The sequence below is a fragment of the Dermochelys coriacea genome, chromosome 3 (assembly GCF_009764565.3).
Source record: "Dermochelys coriacea isolate rDerCor1 chromosome 3, rDerCor1.pri.v4, whole genome shotgun sequence".
NCBI classification, from domain to species: Eukaryota; Metazoa; Chordata; order Testudines; family Dermochelyidae; genus Dermochelys; species Dermochelys coriacea.
The window spans coordinates 201,627,977-201,646,134 of record NC_050070.1 but is presented as its reverse complement, the minus strand read 5'-3'; the positions used below and the strand labels follow the sequence as shown (position 1 = coordinate 201,646,134).

The following is an 18,158-nucleotide window of genomic DNA, read 5'->3' as shown; positions in this document are numbered from 1 at the left end:
GAGAAATACCTTTATTGTTTCATAATGCCATGTAATAATTTTTTATGTTCTTGATATTAACTTTTACTGAAAAATAATATAAGTGAACTGCAGCTGGGATATAAAAGCAACTGACACTACTATGAAATGAGTAGGAGTATTTGAACGATTATAAGGCTTTTGATTAAAATTGTATGTAATGTAGAGTGAATTGCTATGGAATCCCCACTGCGTGACATTCATCAGTGATGAGTTATACATAATAATACATTTCTGCTGGGTATTCAAAATAAACGTGGATCAAATTGTTGTTTTCAAATGCTGCTTAAAAGTCTAGGGCTGATTTATTTTACAGCCAGACATGTATAGGAGATGTTTAAAGAGAATCTAAAATATAACAACTCCAAAATATGTATTTATGTAACGTGCTATAGGAGCTTTAAACAGAAACATGAATTATAGTTAATGGAATTTGAGCAAGTGTAAAATCTTGGTTGCAGAATACCATCAACTGGGGCACAGCCTGTGAATTATTTAAATATAGAATTAACTATTTTTATTATTTATATTAACATTAGTTTCCCAAATGTGCTAGGCAATGTACTCTACACACACATAGGAAGATATGTTCTCTATCCAGAAGAGTTTAGGCCTTGATTCAACAAGGTACCAAAGCACACAACTAATTTTAAGCACATGAGTAATCCCACAGGCTTCACATGCTTTAGTAGCTTGCTGACTGGGCCTTAACCACTACCCACAGGTATATTAATACTAAAAATGAATTAAATTTACCTTAAATATTCAAATAGTTGCAAGTGGTATTTATCATGTGGCTTACGTTGACAGGCAAAGTAGCTGGTAAAATCCTTTTGCCTCAGAAAGCCATATTTTAATTGTATTATTGGCTACAATTTGGAGTTTGATTGGCAATTTGTAATTTTTTAGTATCTTTGTGTCTAAAAGAAAAGAGTGAAATTAAAATGACAGAGGATTCAGAAAATCCTGAACCTGAGATTTATGGTATACCTGGGTGGTGCCAAATATACTGTCAACCAGTCTAGAACATATTTCCACTTGAAACTTTGTTTACCTCCATATATATTACATTTACAAGCAGTGTTTGAAATATGCTGTAGAACTGACTTGGAGTTTTTCTTGGGACCTAGTCCTGACAATAGTTGTGGATGTAACAGTTATCTCTAGTGTACTCAGACAGCAAATCAGACATGTGTCAACTAAGCCAGTGGTTCTCAAAGCCGGTCCACCGCTTGTTCAGGGAAAGCTCCTGGTGGGTCAGGCCAGTTTGTTTACCTGCCGCGTCCGCAGGTTCAGCCGATCGCGGCTCCCACTGGCCATGGTTCACTGCTCCAGGCCAATGGGAGCTGCGGGAAGGGAGGCCAGCACATCCCTCAGCCCGCGCCGCTTCCCGCAGCCCCCATTGGCCTGGAGCGGCGAACTGCAGCCAGTGGGAGCCGCGATCGGCTGAAGCTACAGACGCGGCAGGTAAACAAACGGGCTCGGCCCACCAGGGGCTTTCCCTGAACAAGCAGCGGACCTGTTTTGAGAACCACTGAGCTAAGCCATTTTAGCTAGTCATCCTTCTTCCCAGTTCTCCCTGTGACTGGGAGTCCTATAGCGTGTGATACCTTAGGTGTAGTGCCTTGTCCCCCTACATTCTCTGTACTTTATGCTATGCAGCTGATAGAACAAGGGTTCCTATGTTTTATATATGTAACTGGAAAAAGCCATGCTGGTGTATCCATAGCCTGGTGGTAGCCATGGCACATACCTGATTGTCAGCCTCTGCTTCTCTTGGATCACTGATGATCCATCTCAGATGGTGAGCATGAATGTTCAGTCATTTGGACAGAGTCCAACATAAGGACATTGATTGCAATCTGGAGTGAATTTGTCAGGCCATGCAGAGCTATGTTGCGTTTTCTGTAGTCTGTCAATGTACAGGAAGGCTCCAGACAAAACTCACAAACTGGGAAGTGCCAAGCCATGTCAGAAGTTTGAGGAACTATTATCGAATGATAATTTTGTGACTCCAGGTCAGAAAGGCAGATCTACCCAGAAAAACTGGGCTTACTTTGGGGGTAAAAATTTCTGGCTGTACCTTTGTAGTTATTAGAGAGCTCTCAGCTCTCATCCAGCTATGAGAAGAGGACAAGCTGCTTTGGGGAACCAGGTGTGAGTGAACTCAAAGACAGAGGGTCAAAACTGGAGGCAAGGGAAGATGATGATCCTGGTGAGGCAAAGCATTCTGGGGATGAAAAGACCATGGTACAAGTTACTGTGCTGCATTACATTTATTCTTCAGAATGTTCCTCTGTAGTTTTTTTGGAGATGCATTTAACTCAGAGCTTGGGTGTTGCCAAATAAAGCAGAAGGACTATTTTTCCACATGTCCCATAAAAATTCACTGTCCCAGCTCTTTACGTACCGGGGAGGGATAGCTCAGTGGTTTGAGCATTGGCCTGCTAAACCCAGGGTTGTGAGTTCAAACCTTGGGGGGGCCATTTGAATTTAGGGATCTGGGGCAAAAACTGGGGATTGGTCCTGCTTTGAGCAGGGAGTTGGACTAGATGACTTCCTGAGGTCCCTTCCAACTCTGATATTCTATGATTCCCAATTTATGAAGGTGGCTACAGGCTCAGAAATGCCCTTCTGAAGATGAGAAGAAATATTCACAAAGGGACTCTCCCAGAGCTGCACCGCTACTTGCAATGGCTCTTTTCAGAGTAGCAGTCATGTTAGTCTTTATTCACAAAAAAAAAAGAGGAGAACTTGTGGCACCTTTGAGACTAACAAATTTATTTGAACATAAGCTTTTATGAGCTACAGCTACAGCCACTGAATGCATCCGATGAAGTGAGCTGTAGCTCACGAAAGCTTATGCTCAAATAAATTTGTTAGTCTCTAAGGTGCCACAAGTACTCCTTTTTTTTTTATTTGTAATGTCTCTGTTCTCCAAGTTAGCCTTAACAAATGCAGTGCTAAGTGGCAGAAATCAAAATTAAAAGAGGAACTGGGCGTTAAAAAATGTACTTACCATGAGGCTCATCCCGTAGGGGCCCAGCAGCTAACCAGAGCAATGGGGCTTGGGTGAAATATTGCCCCTTTAAATAAAGTGCAGTCATTTCATATCGTTATTCAGAAAATTCAAGAACTTTTGACACAACGGATGCCAGTAAGTTATATCCCACAATAGCACAGTTATGTCACAACATTTTTTAACTTACAATCTTTATTTTTTCTGCTTCCTCCTTCCCCACAAACGTTCCCAAATCACAAGGCAGAACTTGCGCATGTGGACTAAGTCCCCCCCCCCCCCGCTTAAAGCTACTTTACATCATCAATGCTTTGTCAAGGGAGTCTGAAAGGCAAAACTTGAGAGTTCATCAACAACCTTGTGAAGAAAGAAGGGGATGAGAGGGGAAATGAATAGTTAATTCCCAGCTTGCAGCAGGAGCTGAGGAAAGCTCAAAAGATAGCCAGAGGTGGCAGGTGACAGAGGAGGATGAATGGGTGAATGAAGTGCAGGAGACCATGTGCACACATGCATCACAAAAGAGAATTAAGAAAAATGGAACAGGCTCAAAGGGCTTTAAATGCTCTAATAAACAATGGAGCACTGCACTGCTGCCCTTAGAAACAGCCAGCACCAACATGAACAGCAAACCAGACCACGCTATCCCCATCAATCAGCCTGTCTTCACTCCTCTCCAGGGTCGTCAGACTTCACTCCAGTGATCTCTTCCTGTGTCTGCACTGCTAGCTTAGCATCACCCAACTACTTGGATGGCACAGGCAGACATGGCAGTTTCCCAGTACACAGAGCTTTGTATTTTCTTCCTTTTTAGCTGCATGTGTTTGTTTGAATTCAAACTAAAGCGTTGTTTCGTGAAACAATTTGTGATGAGCATGTGTCCACAAAGAAAACACAGCCCAGTTGGTTATCTGTCAAAAATAACATTCTGTTGAATACAACATTTCAAGGAGTCTGTCCTCGTAGATAAAGATGAGTATTCAGAAAAGAATCAAATTAGATTGTGATGGGGAAGTTCTGTATCATCCCTAAACAAAGCAGGATTCCAGCACTGAATATTGTCTCCTTTTCCCAGTTCATGCAGAAGTGCTGGACAAGTGTACAGATGGCATATAATTTCAGATAATTATGCTTAGTCTTTTATATCAAGAATTGTACTGTTCTGTTTATCTGGGGAAGAGTGTGTAACTTTAGTAATTAAACATATCAGACAATTCACCTGTGGCTGTCTAGTGCCGTCAGGCCTACCTCAACCTTTTCACTGTCTGCAGTTTCTCTTAGATTGCTAATCAGCCTGTGTATTCCCTGCTGAAGCTGACATCTTTCTGATGCTGGTAGAGTCCATTTTTTTCGTTTGATTCTCTGCAGAACGGAAAGCTCAGAGCTTCATTCTGAATAGAACTTGAAGGAGCTGTATTATGTTATTGCCCAGAGGGGTGGATAGCAGATGCTGGAATTCAGGTTTACATTCAAACGCTAGCTTTTAAAAGCATTGCAGCATTTGTTAAAGGGTGGGGAAATTCTTTCATTAGTATTTTTAAAAGGAACTACACGGATGAGTTGGTTGCTATGATATATAGAAATAGTAGCAATGAAGCCTATGGTATAGAGCAGTTATGTAAATTCAGAATGTATAGTGAAACTAAAGGAAAACAGACCAAAAAAAAATCCTGGTAACTTTTTAATGTAAAATGTGATGTGCTTACATTTCCCACAGTAAACCAAACCATAACAGTTAATACGAGACCTTTTTGTCAAGACTAGATAAAATCTTGGGCTATAGTAAGTTAATAAAATAATTTAAAACAACAAAATTCCCTATTGCAGTGTGTGCTCAGTATTTTCATACCATCACTGGCAGCCAGATATTTGAAGAATAATGAGCATGTTTCATAAGGAAGGGTGATTAAAATGGCATATGAGTTTCAGTCCACTGCAGAGCCAGGACACACAAGCATTAAGTGAGGACTATTACTTCTGAAACAGAAAGGTTTTTATAAAGAGGTGGGCCTGTGTATGTAATATGTGTGTACGTAATTAACCTTTTATTTCCATGCGGAAATTTGTTTCCCCCTTTACACTAGTGTAAATGCAGTGTGACTCCATTGAAATCAGTGGAATTACACTGGTGTGATATAGATCAGAATCAGGTCCTTTATGAGTAGCTTGTGCCTGGGGAAGGCCGGAAAGAAAAACACAAATAGTCGGTTGCAGCTAACTAAATATACATTTGATAGTCCTATTATGTAGCTTAATGTCACTTGGAATAAGAAACCAGCTTCTGCACAATGAACCTTTGCTAGGACAAAATACCCAGTGTCACTAGACTTATGGGCCAGATCCTCAGCCAGTGTCAATTTTTATTGACTTTAGTTGAGCTATGTAATTTACACCAGCTGAAGATCTGGCGCTGTGTTCAGTCTAGGATATTTAGGGGGATGCCTGTTATTTTTTTGTGATCCCCGGGGTTCCAGAATCTTTGTATGATACCTGCTCTGAGTTCATAAATCTTATTACTGCACTGCATTTAAATGATCATTTATTCCAAAAAGATATAGTTATGTAGATATTATCTGTTGGCATTTTTTTCCATAAAGTTCTTGGTTTATGGTAACTGTATACCATATTTTCAGGATATTAGCACTCTTCCACGACAGATTTTCCTACAACGTGCATCGAGGAGAAAGGCTTGACATTTACTGTGGGAGATCTGGGCCCCTTGCTATCAGGCAGCTAAAAGGGATTAAATACAGTGCCAGACATATTTGTTCCTACACGGATATTATCCACTATAAGAAAATGAAACATTAAAAGTTCAGCAACCTAATTGTAAGGTCCTACTGTTTTCCAGGAGCACAGCACTATGCAGAAGTTGCACTGCACACAAGTTGACAAAATAGTGGCACAGTATGATAAAGAAAAGTTATCTTATGAGAAAATGTTAGAGAAGGCAATCAAGAAGAAGGGGTAAGATATTCTTTTAAAATGTTTTATAAGAATCAAAACAGATTTTTATGCTTTTACTGTCTGGAACAAAATATTACTAGAAAAAGTAATTTATATTTAACTTACAGCACCCTGACCTGGCCCACCTCAGTCAATATAAATATTATCTGCACGAGGATTTAAGGATTGGGCCCGAAGTGTTTACTTGCTTTGCCTTACTGGAGTCCTCTATTTTCTCCGCATGTGACATCATTAGACTTCGATCACAATTTGGTCTTGGAAAAAATTGATGTATTAATCTTGAACTTTGTAGACGGAAGCTCAGATCAAATAATAGGATCTGCTTTACAGTCATCTAGAAAAGGTTCCTCTCAACACAGGAACTGTAAATATTCTTTCAGGTTCACAGCTGATTATAAATTGGCTTTTATGATGGCAGTGAAGCTACCTCAATTTGTGCTAGCCTAGGATCTGACCAATTGTTGATATGCTGTTCTTAACTGCTCCTGAAGTTACTGGAATATCTTCATCATAATTCATAAAATTTGTCTCTTGCAGTCCTAATGGGCAGAACCTAGAGGTTTCTATAATTTCCAGGTTCCTGCTGTTCTCCAGTTATTAGCTCTTTATCTTGTAGCAGCTTCTCCTCTGTTTTCCCCCTGTTGCTGACGTCTACCTCCCAAAGTCCCTTTTTGATTAAATAACAATATTGTACCATTAGTCTTACAGTTAACCAGTGATCCCTGAAAAGAGGGAACGAGTTCCTTAGTAGAATACAGAATTATATTAGCAGTTAGTATTAATTGTTTGTATTGTCTGATCCGGCAACATCATTTCCCTGATCCTGGAATGATGTCACTCTCCACCTCCCAACAAATTTAATAAAATAATATTAAATTATTAATACTGGGCTGATGGTAGAGGGTCTGCAACTGAGCTGTTGGGGCCAGTCTCTGATAGAATTATTTGCTGAATTGAGCTTAGATGCCTTTTTGGTGATGGGTTCTTTCATAAATATTTTACTGTGTTTGATATAGTATTTGGATGAACAATATTTGTAAAATATGTGTGTGTGCCTGAAATGATATTAAACAAAACTCTTATTAGAAGTAGCAGTCTCTGAAGCAAAAGAGGTAACAAGAAGTCTCCACAATAAGTTTTGCAAAGGCTACATGAACTCTTCCAAAGTGTACCTTGAGCTGTTTTTACTTCAAGGAAGGACAACCATTATCAGGACCCAAATATTTCTTAGGCTGAGCAGCACTTCCAGAAACAATCCTAATATTGCAAACAGATCACTGAAGTATTAGCTTTCAGAGTAGCAGCCGTGTTAGTCTGTATCCGTAAAAAGAAAAGGAGTACTTGTGGCACCTTAGAGACTAACAAATTTATTAGAGCGTAAGTTTTTGTGAGCTACAGCTCACTTCATCACGACACTCTGATTATAAGGGGAGCTGGTTAAACAGGAAAAGCTCATTTCAATTGACTAAACTGCAGCACATAGCTAAGGAAATGGCAAGTGTGAACTGGAATTATAATTAATGGCAGAGGGGGTATTCACTCCTTGTACCATTAGTGACAAACTGAGCACCATGGAAGTTGTACTGTATCTGCCTTCCAGGGAGAAAGGCTTACAGCTGTTCTGCATTTTGAGAACCTTGAGCCAGAAGATTTACGCATCAGCATTAACATTGGTCTGAGAAGAGATCCGTCTTCCCACTCTTCAACGTCTAGGCAAAACAGCAAATAAACAAAGCAGATATCAGATTTAAATGTGGTGATAACTGTCCATGACTGCATTAACAATCAGTGAAAACCTTTTGTGTAAGACGTCTGACGATGACCTGAGAATGGGTGACTAGGAAGATAATTCATCCTCGTTTTACCTCACTTAAGTTGCTGCAATTAGATCACAGCAAGTTTCCACTGGCATTCATAACACTTCTCTGCCCTCAGGGCCTCCTGAAGATTTCTGATAGTTTGGGTCCATGCTTTGGAAAACTAAAAGATTTAAAAATAAAAATAAATGAAAGTCTTAAGTGTAAACAAAGGAGTAAATGGCCTCAGGATGTTATGTTGGGACAGAGAACCATTTACTTGTCACCAGCTTGACTCCATCACAGGTCATGAATGACCAAAAGCCACCATCTGATGGCTATTCTGTGGTGCAAGGGAAAAGAACTGTCCTCTAATCCCTAGTGGATAGACATCCTTATCATGTAAACTATTCTATCTGTGTGCATTCTTGCCAGTTTTAACAGACAGGCCAATGTGCTATATGCACACAGATTCTGGTTTACCCTGTTATTCCTAAAAGTAGATCCTTCACATCTGGATCAAGGTACACTGAGGGGAATAGTGCAGGGGGAAGTTGACACTGTCACTATTTGTGCTGCTCTGAGCCCAGATTCAGCCAGGATCTCAAGCACATGTTTAAATCCATCTCTGTTCTACGGTACCTTTAAGCACCTCCTTAAATGTAAGCACAGCCAATGGAACTTAAGCACCTGCTTAGCTTTTTAGGCATGTGCTTAGGTGCTGTGCTGAGTATGGGCCCTGGTTCATTGGCTAAATAATGTATTTGGTTTTCACTGCTATCATTCTGGCAACTTTCACAAGTAAAGCGTTGATTTAAAATAAATTTAAAAAATTAAAGGAATTCGATTTGAATTTGGTGCATATTCATCAAAAAGGCAAAAATGCCTTCCTGAAAGACAAAAATGCTTTCCATTCTGGTTTTGTGATGCTTACATGTAGTTTTTTTTCTAATGTATCTCCCACATGGCATGAGGTGTCTGTCAGCTGCATAATTTTCAGGAAAAAAATTAATTACAGCTTCATTCAGTGGCAGATGGACATGATTTAGTTCCCTGTGCACTTGAGCAAGTAGTTCAGATGCACACTACAAATGCCATACATGCTCATAAATCTCAGAGACTCAGGGGAGCTTGTGCGCTCATGTTCCAACTCTGAAATGTGGTTGAGGGGGACACAAGGACAGTCTTGGATTACTAGGGATGTCTAGGATTCGAACTGTAGGGGGGGGTGTGGGTGTGTGTGTAAAGTTGTGGCATTGGGTGGGATAGTTGCCAAGGAATTTGTTCACATTTAGGACTGTGTTGCCTAAAGCTTACGTACATTTTGACAGTACAGAAGTAGGTGATTATGTTCAGCCATTTTAACATTCCCTCACCGCAGACTGAATGCTACTTTTAAAAAAAGGAACAATTGGTACTGACCATTGGGATTTTGGAAATTTTACTGATCTGGGTCTTTGAATAAATATGTTTGATCCTCCTGAGTGGAGGTGATCTTCATAAAGCATAAGAAGCATTAAACTATATTGTGGCTAAATCCTGAACTCATTTACACCAGTGTAAAACAAAAGTAACTTCAGTGCAGTCAATGACATTTCAGATTTAGTCTGATGTAACTGGCTCTATAACTCTATAGGACTTTCCAGAGTATCAAACTTATGGCAGAAATCTATGCAAAACCTTCCTTGCTGTGACAAGCAAATCAGTGATTAATCCTCATAGTGGCCTATAGGAAACACAAGGCACATCACGCTCCTTGTATTTCCATACCAGACTTCTCTAGGAACATTTGAGAATAAAGCTTTCTGCTCGTTTCCATAAGTTAGCAGCACTTTAATATTAAAATATCTTTAAAACTGGCATATTTTTTATCAAGCTTCATTTCCAGGACTGTGATTAATTAATTTTACTTCAGCCAAGCAATAAACAATTTAATTGGGGCAAATCTTCAGATAGTACAAATCAGTGTCGTTCCACTCGACGACAGTGGAATCATGGTGATTTACACCAACTAAGGATTTGATGAGAATTTTTTTTTTTAAAGGGGCTGCACAAAAAGTGAAATAAAAATATATTCCATTCAAATACAGATTTGTTCTAAAACCGAAACAAAAAGGCCAGGAATTTTGGTGTATGGATTTGCATGCTGTTCTAAGAACCTTTTGCTGCAAGAAAGGGCATGATAGGTCAGGGTTTGAAGGATGGATTGAGAATTTACTGAGTCTTGTAAGACTTTAATTGAAAGCTTTCTTGTTGCTGTAATGGAACTTTTGATCCTACATTGTATGCTGCCACCTCTCCGAGCACAAAGTCCAAGCAACTGAGGCCTGGTCTACATTGTGGAGGAAGATCGATCTAAGTTACGCAACTTCAGCTATGTGAATAACATAGCTGAAGTCGACATACTTAGATCTACTCACTGCGGTGTCTTCACTGTGGTGAGTCAACTGCTGCCGCTCCCCCGTCAACTCTGCCTGCACCTCTCACGGTGGTGGAGTACCGGAGTCAACGGGAGAGCGCTTGGGGGTCGATTTATTGCGTCTAGACTAGACACGATAAATCGACCCCCGCTGGATCGATCGCTGCCCGCCAATCCGACGGGTAGTATAGACATACCCTGAGACTTGTGAAGGGAACTGTTGTGGGAGGGTGGTATTTCATCACTCTTCTACCCACCGCGCAGGCAAGTTATTGGGTGGCAGTATAACCCCTCTGTAGCTATTCTTCCAGCCTGTGGTGCCCCTACAATACCAGAAGACCCTTGCCACCCACACAGAGCCCTATTAACTTTAACTCGGTTCCACATGGGTGCCACAGTCTTGCTATATGCATTTTGTTGCAGGATCAGGGTCTGTGTGAGGATTTGGTGCTGTTGGATCCATGCAAACTTCAGCTCCAAAAACCTGAATGTACTGGCATGGAGTCTGTGCCAGCCACTCCACATTGGCCTGTTTGGGCTGTGCAGATCCTCTTTCATGGCACATGGGTATGAAGACCAATCCTTGCGGTCATTTTAGGTTTGCTGCAGCGGGGCACTCGTTGTAGGTAGCTGTACTTGACAAACCTTTTTCTGTTAAAGATGCAGAAATCACAATGGAAACTAGCAATCAAGATACATTTTTCATGCCTCAAACCAAAAGGTAGCAAAATTGGTTTTAAAACAAGCAAAACAAAACAAAAATCCTACGTAGGCAGTGAATCTGTTTGCAGGTTTTCAGGCTGAAGTTTAATTTTATTGGCTAAAAAAGAAACCAGCATCATAAATGGACTTGCTGACATATCCTTAGTAATTGAATAATTGTGGGTCCCCTCTAGAAATAACAGATGAAGTGTGTTTGAATTGCATGATCAGTAAGCTGATAATATTTGTAAAGTGTGGATAAATTGCTAGAAGAAATAATTTCATTCCAATACACTATAGTACTCCATCATTGACTAACTATTCATTAGTATGAGCTGACTGGATGGGAAGATATTTAACTTGTGGCACACATTTGCCATTTTGCTTTTTTAGAGGAAGTAATTGTCTTGAAATGAAGAAAGAAACTGAAATTAAAATTCAGGCTTTAACATCCGATCACAAATCTAAGGTAAGAAAACATGCCAGTGTTAACACATGCAACATTTGAGATCTTTGAGACCCAAATGGTAGTTTATTTTTATGAAAACATGCGAATAATTTTCAGCAATAATGACATGCAGAAAAGAATGGGCATTACTCAGTGTCTAAAAGCTTTTGGTTTATTATTCAAAAAGAGCAAAATCCATTTCCTGACTTTAACAATTTTAGAAGAGAGTATCATGCTCCTAGTTTTGTTTCCATGTGAAACAAAAATATTTGATCATTTTGTAGTCGTTTCAGCTATGCAGAGAACAGAGGAAAATGTGCTATACGAAAATTGGAATTGAATTTTGCCACCAGAAATATGTAGGTAAATGGAATTAGCTGCTTGTTAGTTTTACATCAGTGTCACCTTGTCCAACACCCTGCCAGACATTTGACTCTCCCTGTGCCCTCACCGTCTCTCTCTCCTGGGACCATCCCATTTGCATCAGATGTATTACTTGGTTACTTCGTACTTCTCCTGAGGTGAATCCATTGCTTTCTCCAAGATGCCTGTCCCCAAATAACACCCAAGATCCAGTCCTAGTTGTTTTTAAATCAGTAGTTCTCAAGCTATGGTCATGGATCATTTTGAAGAGTTGCATGGAGCTGCTCCCTTGCAGAGGTAAAACATTGTCAGTCTTCAGGCTAGATGCGGTGCAGTATAGATCTTAGCTAGTATTTCCAAAGACTTCCTGACTGACTAATTTTTTAAACTAATACTCATTCAGCACTTTGTTCTGTTGCATCCTGTACTACTTTGTCAAAGATTTCTCTGGTGCCATTTGAACAGCTTTCAGGTTTGTGGTTGATGTCAAAGTTAGAGGAATAGCAAATACACTCTACGAAAGAACCAGCTGCAAAATGAACCAGAGAGATTAGAGTAGAGGTGATTGAAAACAACAGGGGAATTTTACCTAATACATGTAAAGTCTTACAGGGAGAGGCATCAAACACCACAGATACCGCATGGGAGAGGTAGCCAAGCCTGTATTAAGCAGACTAAGACAAGCTCACTTTCATCTTGTCAATTCTAATATCACGCATTCATGTAACCAGAACACGTAGATCCTAGTTTTCTCTCCTTCTGCAGCCTGTCTGTTGCTCTGTTGATGAAAAAGGGTATTACCTGTGTATAAAAGGTTTTTCTGGACACATGGGGCTAGTGGAAGAGTGCTATGTGCTCTCCATCACCTTATTTGCCTAGGTGGATAGAGGCAGGTTGAAGATGAGGGGCAAACTGGCAGCCAGAGGAAGCATGACGAGAGTGTACTGTGTTCCAGTTCCATAGGGTCGGTAGAGTAGCCCATAGGAAGCTGTAGGAAACCACTCGGGGTTGCTCTAAATTGTATCCAGCAGAGCTCAGCATCTGGGAGATGCAAAGGCAGCTTAAACTCTGCCCCTCCTCCTCCATTCTGGTTGCACCTCTGAACTCCACAGCTCCAAATCAAGGGCCATAGTTTTCCGTTGCTGCAGGGAAGTTGTGAGGTTGGCCTAGGGAAAGGAGAGTATCTATCAGAAAATAGCAATCTTAACAACGTGGCCACAATAGGAAATGTCAGAACCACTGTCTGAAATAAAAACTGATTGTATTGGCAGATTGATAAAAGAGAAAGAAAAGCACAAAGGAAAAGCTAGTTATAAAAATTAGTGGGGCTAACAACTCTAGAGAGAGCATTGCAAGCTAGGCAGTAAGCTTAAATACAAAGCAAACTGTAAAATCTTAAAGCTTTACAGAACAGAAGTGTCTTTGAGATGACCTCAGCTACCCAAACTGGTTCTAATATAAAGGGACATTTAAGTGTTCACTAACATTCTACTTCCTATGAGTCTGACTGATGATTTTTTTTCCTTCCCACAAACTGATTTAGATATTAGGATATGTCCTTTTAAAATGCCCACTTCCAAACAGATCCTGTCAAATGTGTAATCTTCCCCACACAGGTGGATGGCTTGCTTTCTTCTCCATGTCTAGCTTTAGGTTGGGATTTTTAAAGGACCCTAAGGGATCTTGAGCTCCTTTGAAACTTCCACCCTTTGTGGTTTTACGGATCCCACAGAGCACCTTTGATGTTGGCTTTCGCTTGTATCCCATCTGGGTGGTTTGCTCCTGACCAAATGGAAACGTAGATTTTTTTTCTACTCCCAACAGAGTACAGCTATGCAGATGGAATTTACGCTGGGAAATCCTGAGATGCCAAGTTTATACAATTCCTGTTGAATTCAATGGGGGTTGTAGATACTCAGCAGCTGTTCAGAAACCTCTCACCATTTGACCCATTGATTTTAAGATCAAGTAAGCTCATTTGATTGATGAGCTCCTAGGATTAATCCAGCATGTGTCGGATGCGCATCATCCCCGTATCACAACATGTGAAAATGAAATTAAATACTATGCAACTATGCCCATTACCAGTGGTAATGGTCTACAGAGACTTGCTCCTCTATGTCATAGATACAAATCCAGGCCGAGTTTGACATGAAATACTCATTTTGTTTTGAATACACAAATGCATACTTTACACACATCTACCTTTGCAGATGCAAGATACATTCCTGTGTTGGAAAACTAGGTTCCTAATATCCAGCAAGAAAAGGAGGCAAGGGAAAGAAGAAAAAAATATTTCAGTGTTACTGAAAGTTCTGTATGAAGATTTGAGTCTCTCTAGACATACATGGAAGTAAATGAAAGGCAGGATTTTAACTCTTCTCACATTCACTTCTGTTTGACAGATTTCTCTTAATCCCAGGATATATTTTGCTTTACTTGAAATCTACCATGCAGCTTTGCGGGATATTCAGTTAAAGAGATGGTTTCAGAGAGGCTTGTTTTACCAGGAGCAGTACCTCTCTTTTAGGCTGCATGCTTATTTTGAGGTCTAGGAAATTAATGTTTTGCATCCTGTGTAGTGCATCTCTCTCCATGAGCGTGTTGAGTTTTAAGATTTTTATCTTTTTCTCCTCGGATCAAGCACTTGAATAATAATCTTGCTTTGCTGTCTAAACTCTGTTTTTGGTTTCTTCATTGGTATTAGAATGTCTGTTCAATCTATAGGATTTCCTCCTTTGTGTTCCTCTGTAATATATATTGTCACTTTTCAGAAACACTTATCAGATCATCTCTTCCTTTCCAGAGAGCCTAGAATTCTTTGCTTTTCTGTGCTTATTTGGCTCTCTAGAGGTTCTTTGTCACTAAGTCAAACAGTACTTGCTTTCCCCAGGATTTCCAGTGTTTGCATTAGTCATTTGGTTTTTCAAGATATTTCTAAGATGGACACCTTCAGCCTGATTCTTATTTACACTAAGGCCATTTTACGCCGCTCTGACCATGTAACGGGGAACCTAAATATGGGAGTAAATTATATTTGCATCCTCTCTATTGTCTGTTTGTTCTGCTAAAGCAATGTAATGTGGATTTAGTGTAAATGAGATTCAGGCCCCTTATAGAGAGATTGTGCGTTCAAGGCCCGGGCCTGTCCTGGGTAGCATGTTGGGGAATCACACTGCAACATGAAGGAGAAATTCTGGCCAACCCTGCCATGGTTCTCTCCAGAATTGTACCAGCTTTTGAAAGGGTGCAGCACCCAGCAGCTCTACCCAATTGGAAAGGCTGTTACAATGGTAGCCGCCTATATGGAATAATATGGATGGCACCTGTGCAAGAATGCAAAGTGATGGGGTCTCCAGAAGACTCATTATACTGTCTCCCCTACTAACCTTTGTCGTCTTAGAGTGCTGATCTTTAAAAAACAAACAAAAAAAAACCACAATGCTTTCTAACATTATGACCATAGATGTCTTCTGAGCATATGTACTTGCTTCTGATGTGGTTTCACTCGCTTGTGATTCTTCCTCAGTCATTGGGCGCCTACATAGCTTAGGCATTATTGGGTCTTCATCTACAAAGATGGGGCTGATCCCATCTTGTACATTGAAATAAACATAAAGGGTAGAATTTTTCAAACATGTCGGTGTTGGCCTAACTCCACTCCCATTGAAGTCAACAGTAAAACTCCCATTGGTTGCCATGTGAGCAGCGTTAGGCCAACACTGAGTCCTTTGGAAAATCCCATCCAAAAAGCATGAATGTTTTCTGGTTATTTCCATGTGTATGTTCAGCTCCCTGCCTAACACCCAGTGTGTTCAGGTTCGGAGGTCAGTATTACTATGGGAGCCTATCAATAAAGGCTTTCTTCCCCTGGGCTGTTTCCCATAAGGTTAGCTCCTCTGCATCTAGGTCCCAACTTAGTAAGATACCTGAGCACTATCATAACGTTAACCTTGTGAATAATCCCATTGAAGTCAGTGGGGCTACTCCCATGCTTAAAGTTACGCTCATGCTTAAGTACCTTGTTGAATGGGAGCCCTCGCTTTATTAGTCTGGTCAAACTTCTGCCTCCAAAGGCTTGTTTTCCTGCCAGCTGGAAAAAGCCAAACTCTGTGCAGCTCTTTGCCTGCATTTTCTGCACTAAACCATATACATTTTCATATGGGACATATATTTAATTATAATTAAACGTGAGACTAGCTTTTAGGTAGATGAGATACCAGCCTATCTTGGAAAAGGCAGCAAGCTCTTTATTATCAATGCGGAATCCCATTCTTAACGCACAACTTGTTCTTTGTTTGCTTGTACCTTTGGCAGAGAGTCTAGGCACTCGTTGCCTTTAGAGATGCTCTGCTCCCTCGAATGTCTCTCTCACTTTTGTTGTTTCGCTGTCAGTGCACTGGAAGAGCCTGTTTAGCTGTATGCATCTGACTGTGGGTCAGCTGCCTAAAATACGTTTGAGAGGAAGTGCGTCTAGAGGGTACATGCTCCTGAAGGACTTGACATCAGTCTCACTTGGGAGCTCTGTGATGGCAATTTGGATTTGAAGAATCAGGATTAGCTTCCATATAAGAACGCCCAAAGGCTATTAGTTTTCATAGTAGCACTTTATAAAAAGGCCTACCTGAAAATAGATGATTTTTTGGTGAGACTTTGTGTGCATTTATGGAAAAGTAGGATACCTTGTCAAAATAACGTAGCTAATTATGAAGGGATAATAAGGTATATCTTTCTATTAGTTACTTTTCTAAATCATTAGAGTACAATATACTATTATAATAACAACTCTGATGGTTTAGACTTCTTCACATTGTCTCTTGGGAACTTTCCAAAACTTTAATCTTATTATTCTTGTGAGTCTTGGGAGCTGAGCAAGAAAAGAATACCTGTCAGATTCCCTGCTGACTTAATGAGCATAAGACACAGCTATATAGCCTAGCTGCAGATTCAGGATGTATTAAATATAGGATTTCTCTGAAAAACTGACTGTGTGAATAAGATTTTTTCCACAAAATCGGAGCCTGTGTTTAAGCCCTTAGAGAAATTCATCCCACTAGATATTCTCCATCTCTGATTTGTTTTGATTTTATTTTTTTGAGGCAGCCAAGAATGTTTAGCAGTTGTATAATGAAGCATACATTTCAGGAGGTTTAAAAAGAATTGTAGTACAATTGAGGGTATTAATTCAGTCATTTTAGACAGGGCAGCTGAGTAACGGAAAGCCCGAGTAGTGAGGATGCATTTTATCTGGTGTTTATAATACACTGTAGTTTCCTTAATGGCTTCATGTCACTGTGGAGCAGTTTGCTTTATATAATTTAGTTCTTGCAATTTAGTTGTGTTTTGTAAGATTTTTGTAATTATCTTGAAATGATCTCCACTGCATTAATGATGGCCCTTATAATATAACTCTGAGAAATACTGACAAAATAGTCATTGTTCTTTCTCTACAGGTAAAAGAAATTGTAGCGCAGCACACTAAAGAGTGGTCAGAGATGATAAACACCCACAGTGCCGAAGAGCAAGAAATCCGTGATTTACATCTGAGCCAGCAGTGTGAGCTCCTGAAAACCCTGCTGGTTAATGCTCATGAGCAACAAACCCAACAGCTAAAGTTTTCTCATGACAGGTGAGCAGATCAGTGTCATCATTCAGCACCCTGAGATCCCGTGCACTGGTGACGGGATTATCAGGATAGAGCATCATAGCAGTCAAATAAGTTATCCAAGGAAGAATTGAGGGATAATGGAGCAGATCCTCAGCTGGTGTAAATTGTCATAGCGCCATTTACACTAAGGAACTTAACAAATTTATTAGAGCATAAGCTTTCGTGAGCTACAGCTCACTTCATCGGATGCATTTGGTGGAAAAAAAAAAAAGCAAATGCATCCGATGAAGTGAGCTGTAGCTCACGAAAGCTTATGCTCTAATAAATTTGTTAGTCTCTAAGGTGCCACAAGTACTCCTTTTCTTTTTGCGAATACAGACTAACACGGCTGCTACTCTGAAACTAAGGAACTTGAATTTAAAAAGCCTGAACCAGAGAGATGCTGAGCATTTGCAACTACCTTTTGAAGTTAATAGGAGCTGAGGGTGTGAAAACATTAGTTATCTTTTTTTTTTCTGTGTAACTACCTCACAGTTGCACATTGTTTTAATAAAATATCAGGTTGTAATCTCCAGTACAAAGAAAATGCTGCATGCCAGCACTCTTGATTGCTTTTATATTTAACTGCACTGTTCCCTTTAAATTAAATGCAAATAATAGTATGACCTATCTCTAATATAGCACTTTTCATCAGTAGGTCTCAAAGCACTTTACTAAGGGAGGTAAGTATCGTAATCCCCAGTGTTATACATACAAAGAATAGAAGTGGAGGAATTATCTCATTGCACAATCTATGATGTGAAGAAGTCCACAACCATATG

General features: G+C 40.0%; 1 protein-coding gene across 1 annotated transcript in view; it reads left to right on the top strand.

Annotated features, from left to right (window-relative positions):
- PLCB4 (phospholipase C beta 4) overlaps positions 1-18,158 on the top strand; it is a 314,466-nt gene that overhangs the window by 281,402 nt on the left and 14,906 nt on the right. The window contains 3 exon segments of the mRNA XM_043512117.1: positions 5,886-6,001; positions 11,312-11,387; positions 17,183-17,358. Coding sequence (XP_043368052.1) covers positions 5,886-6,001; positions 11,312-11,387; positions 17,183-17,358 — 368 coding nt within the window.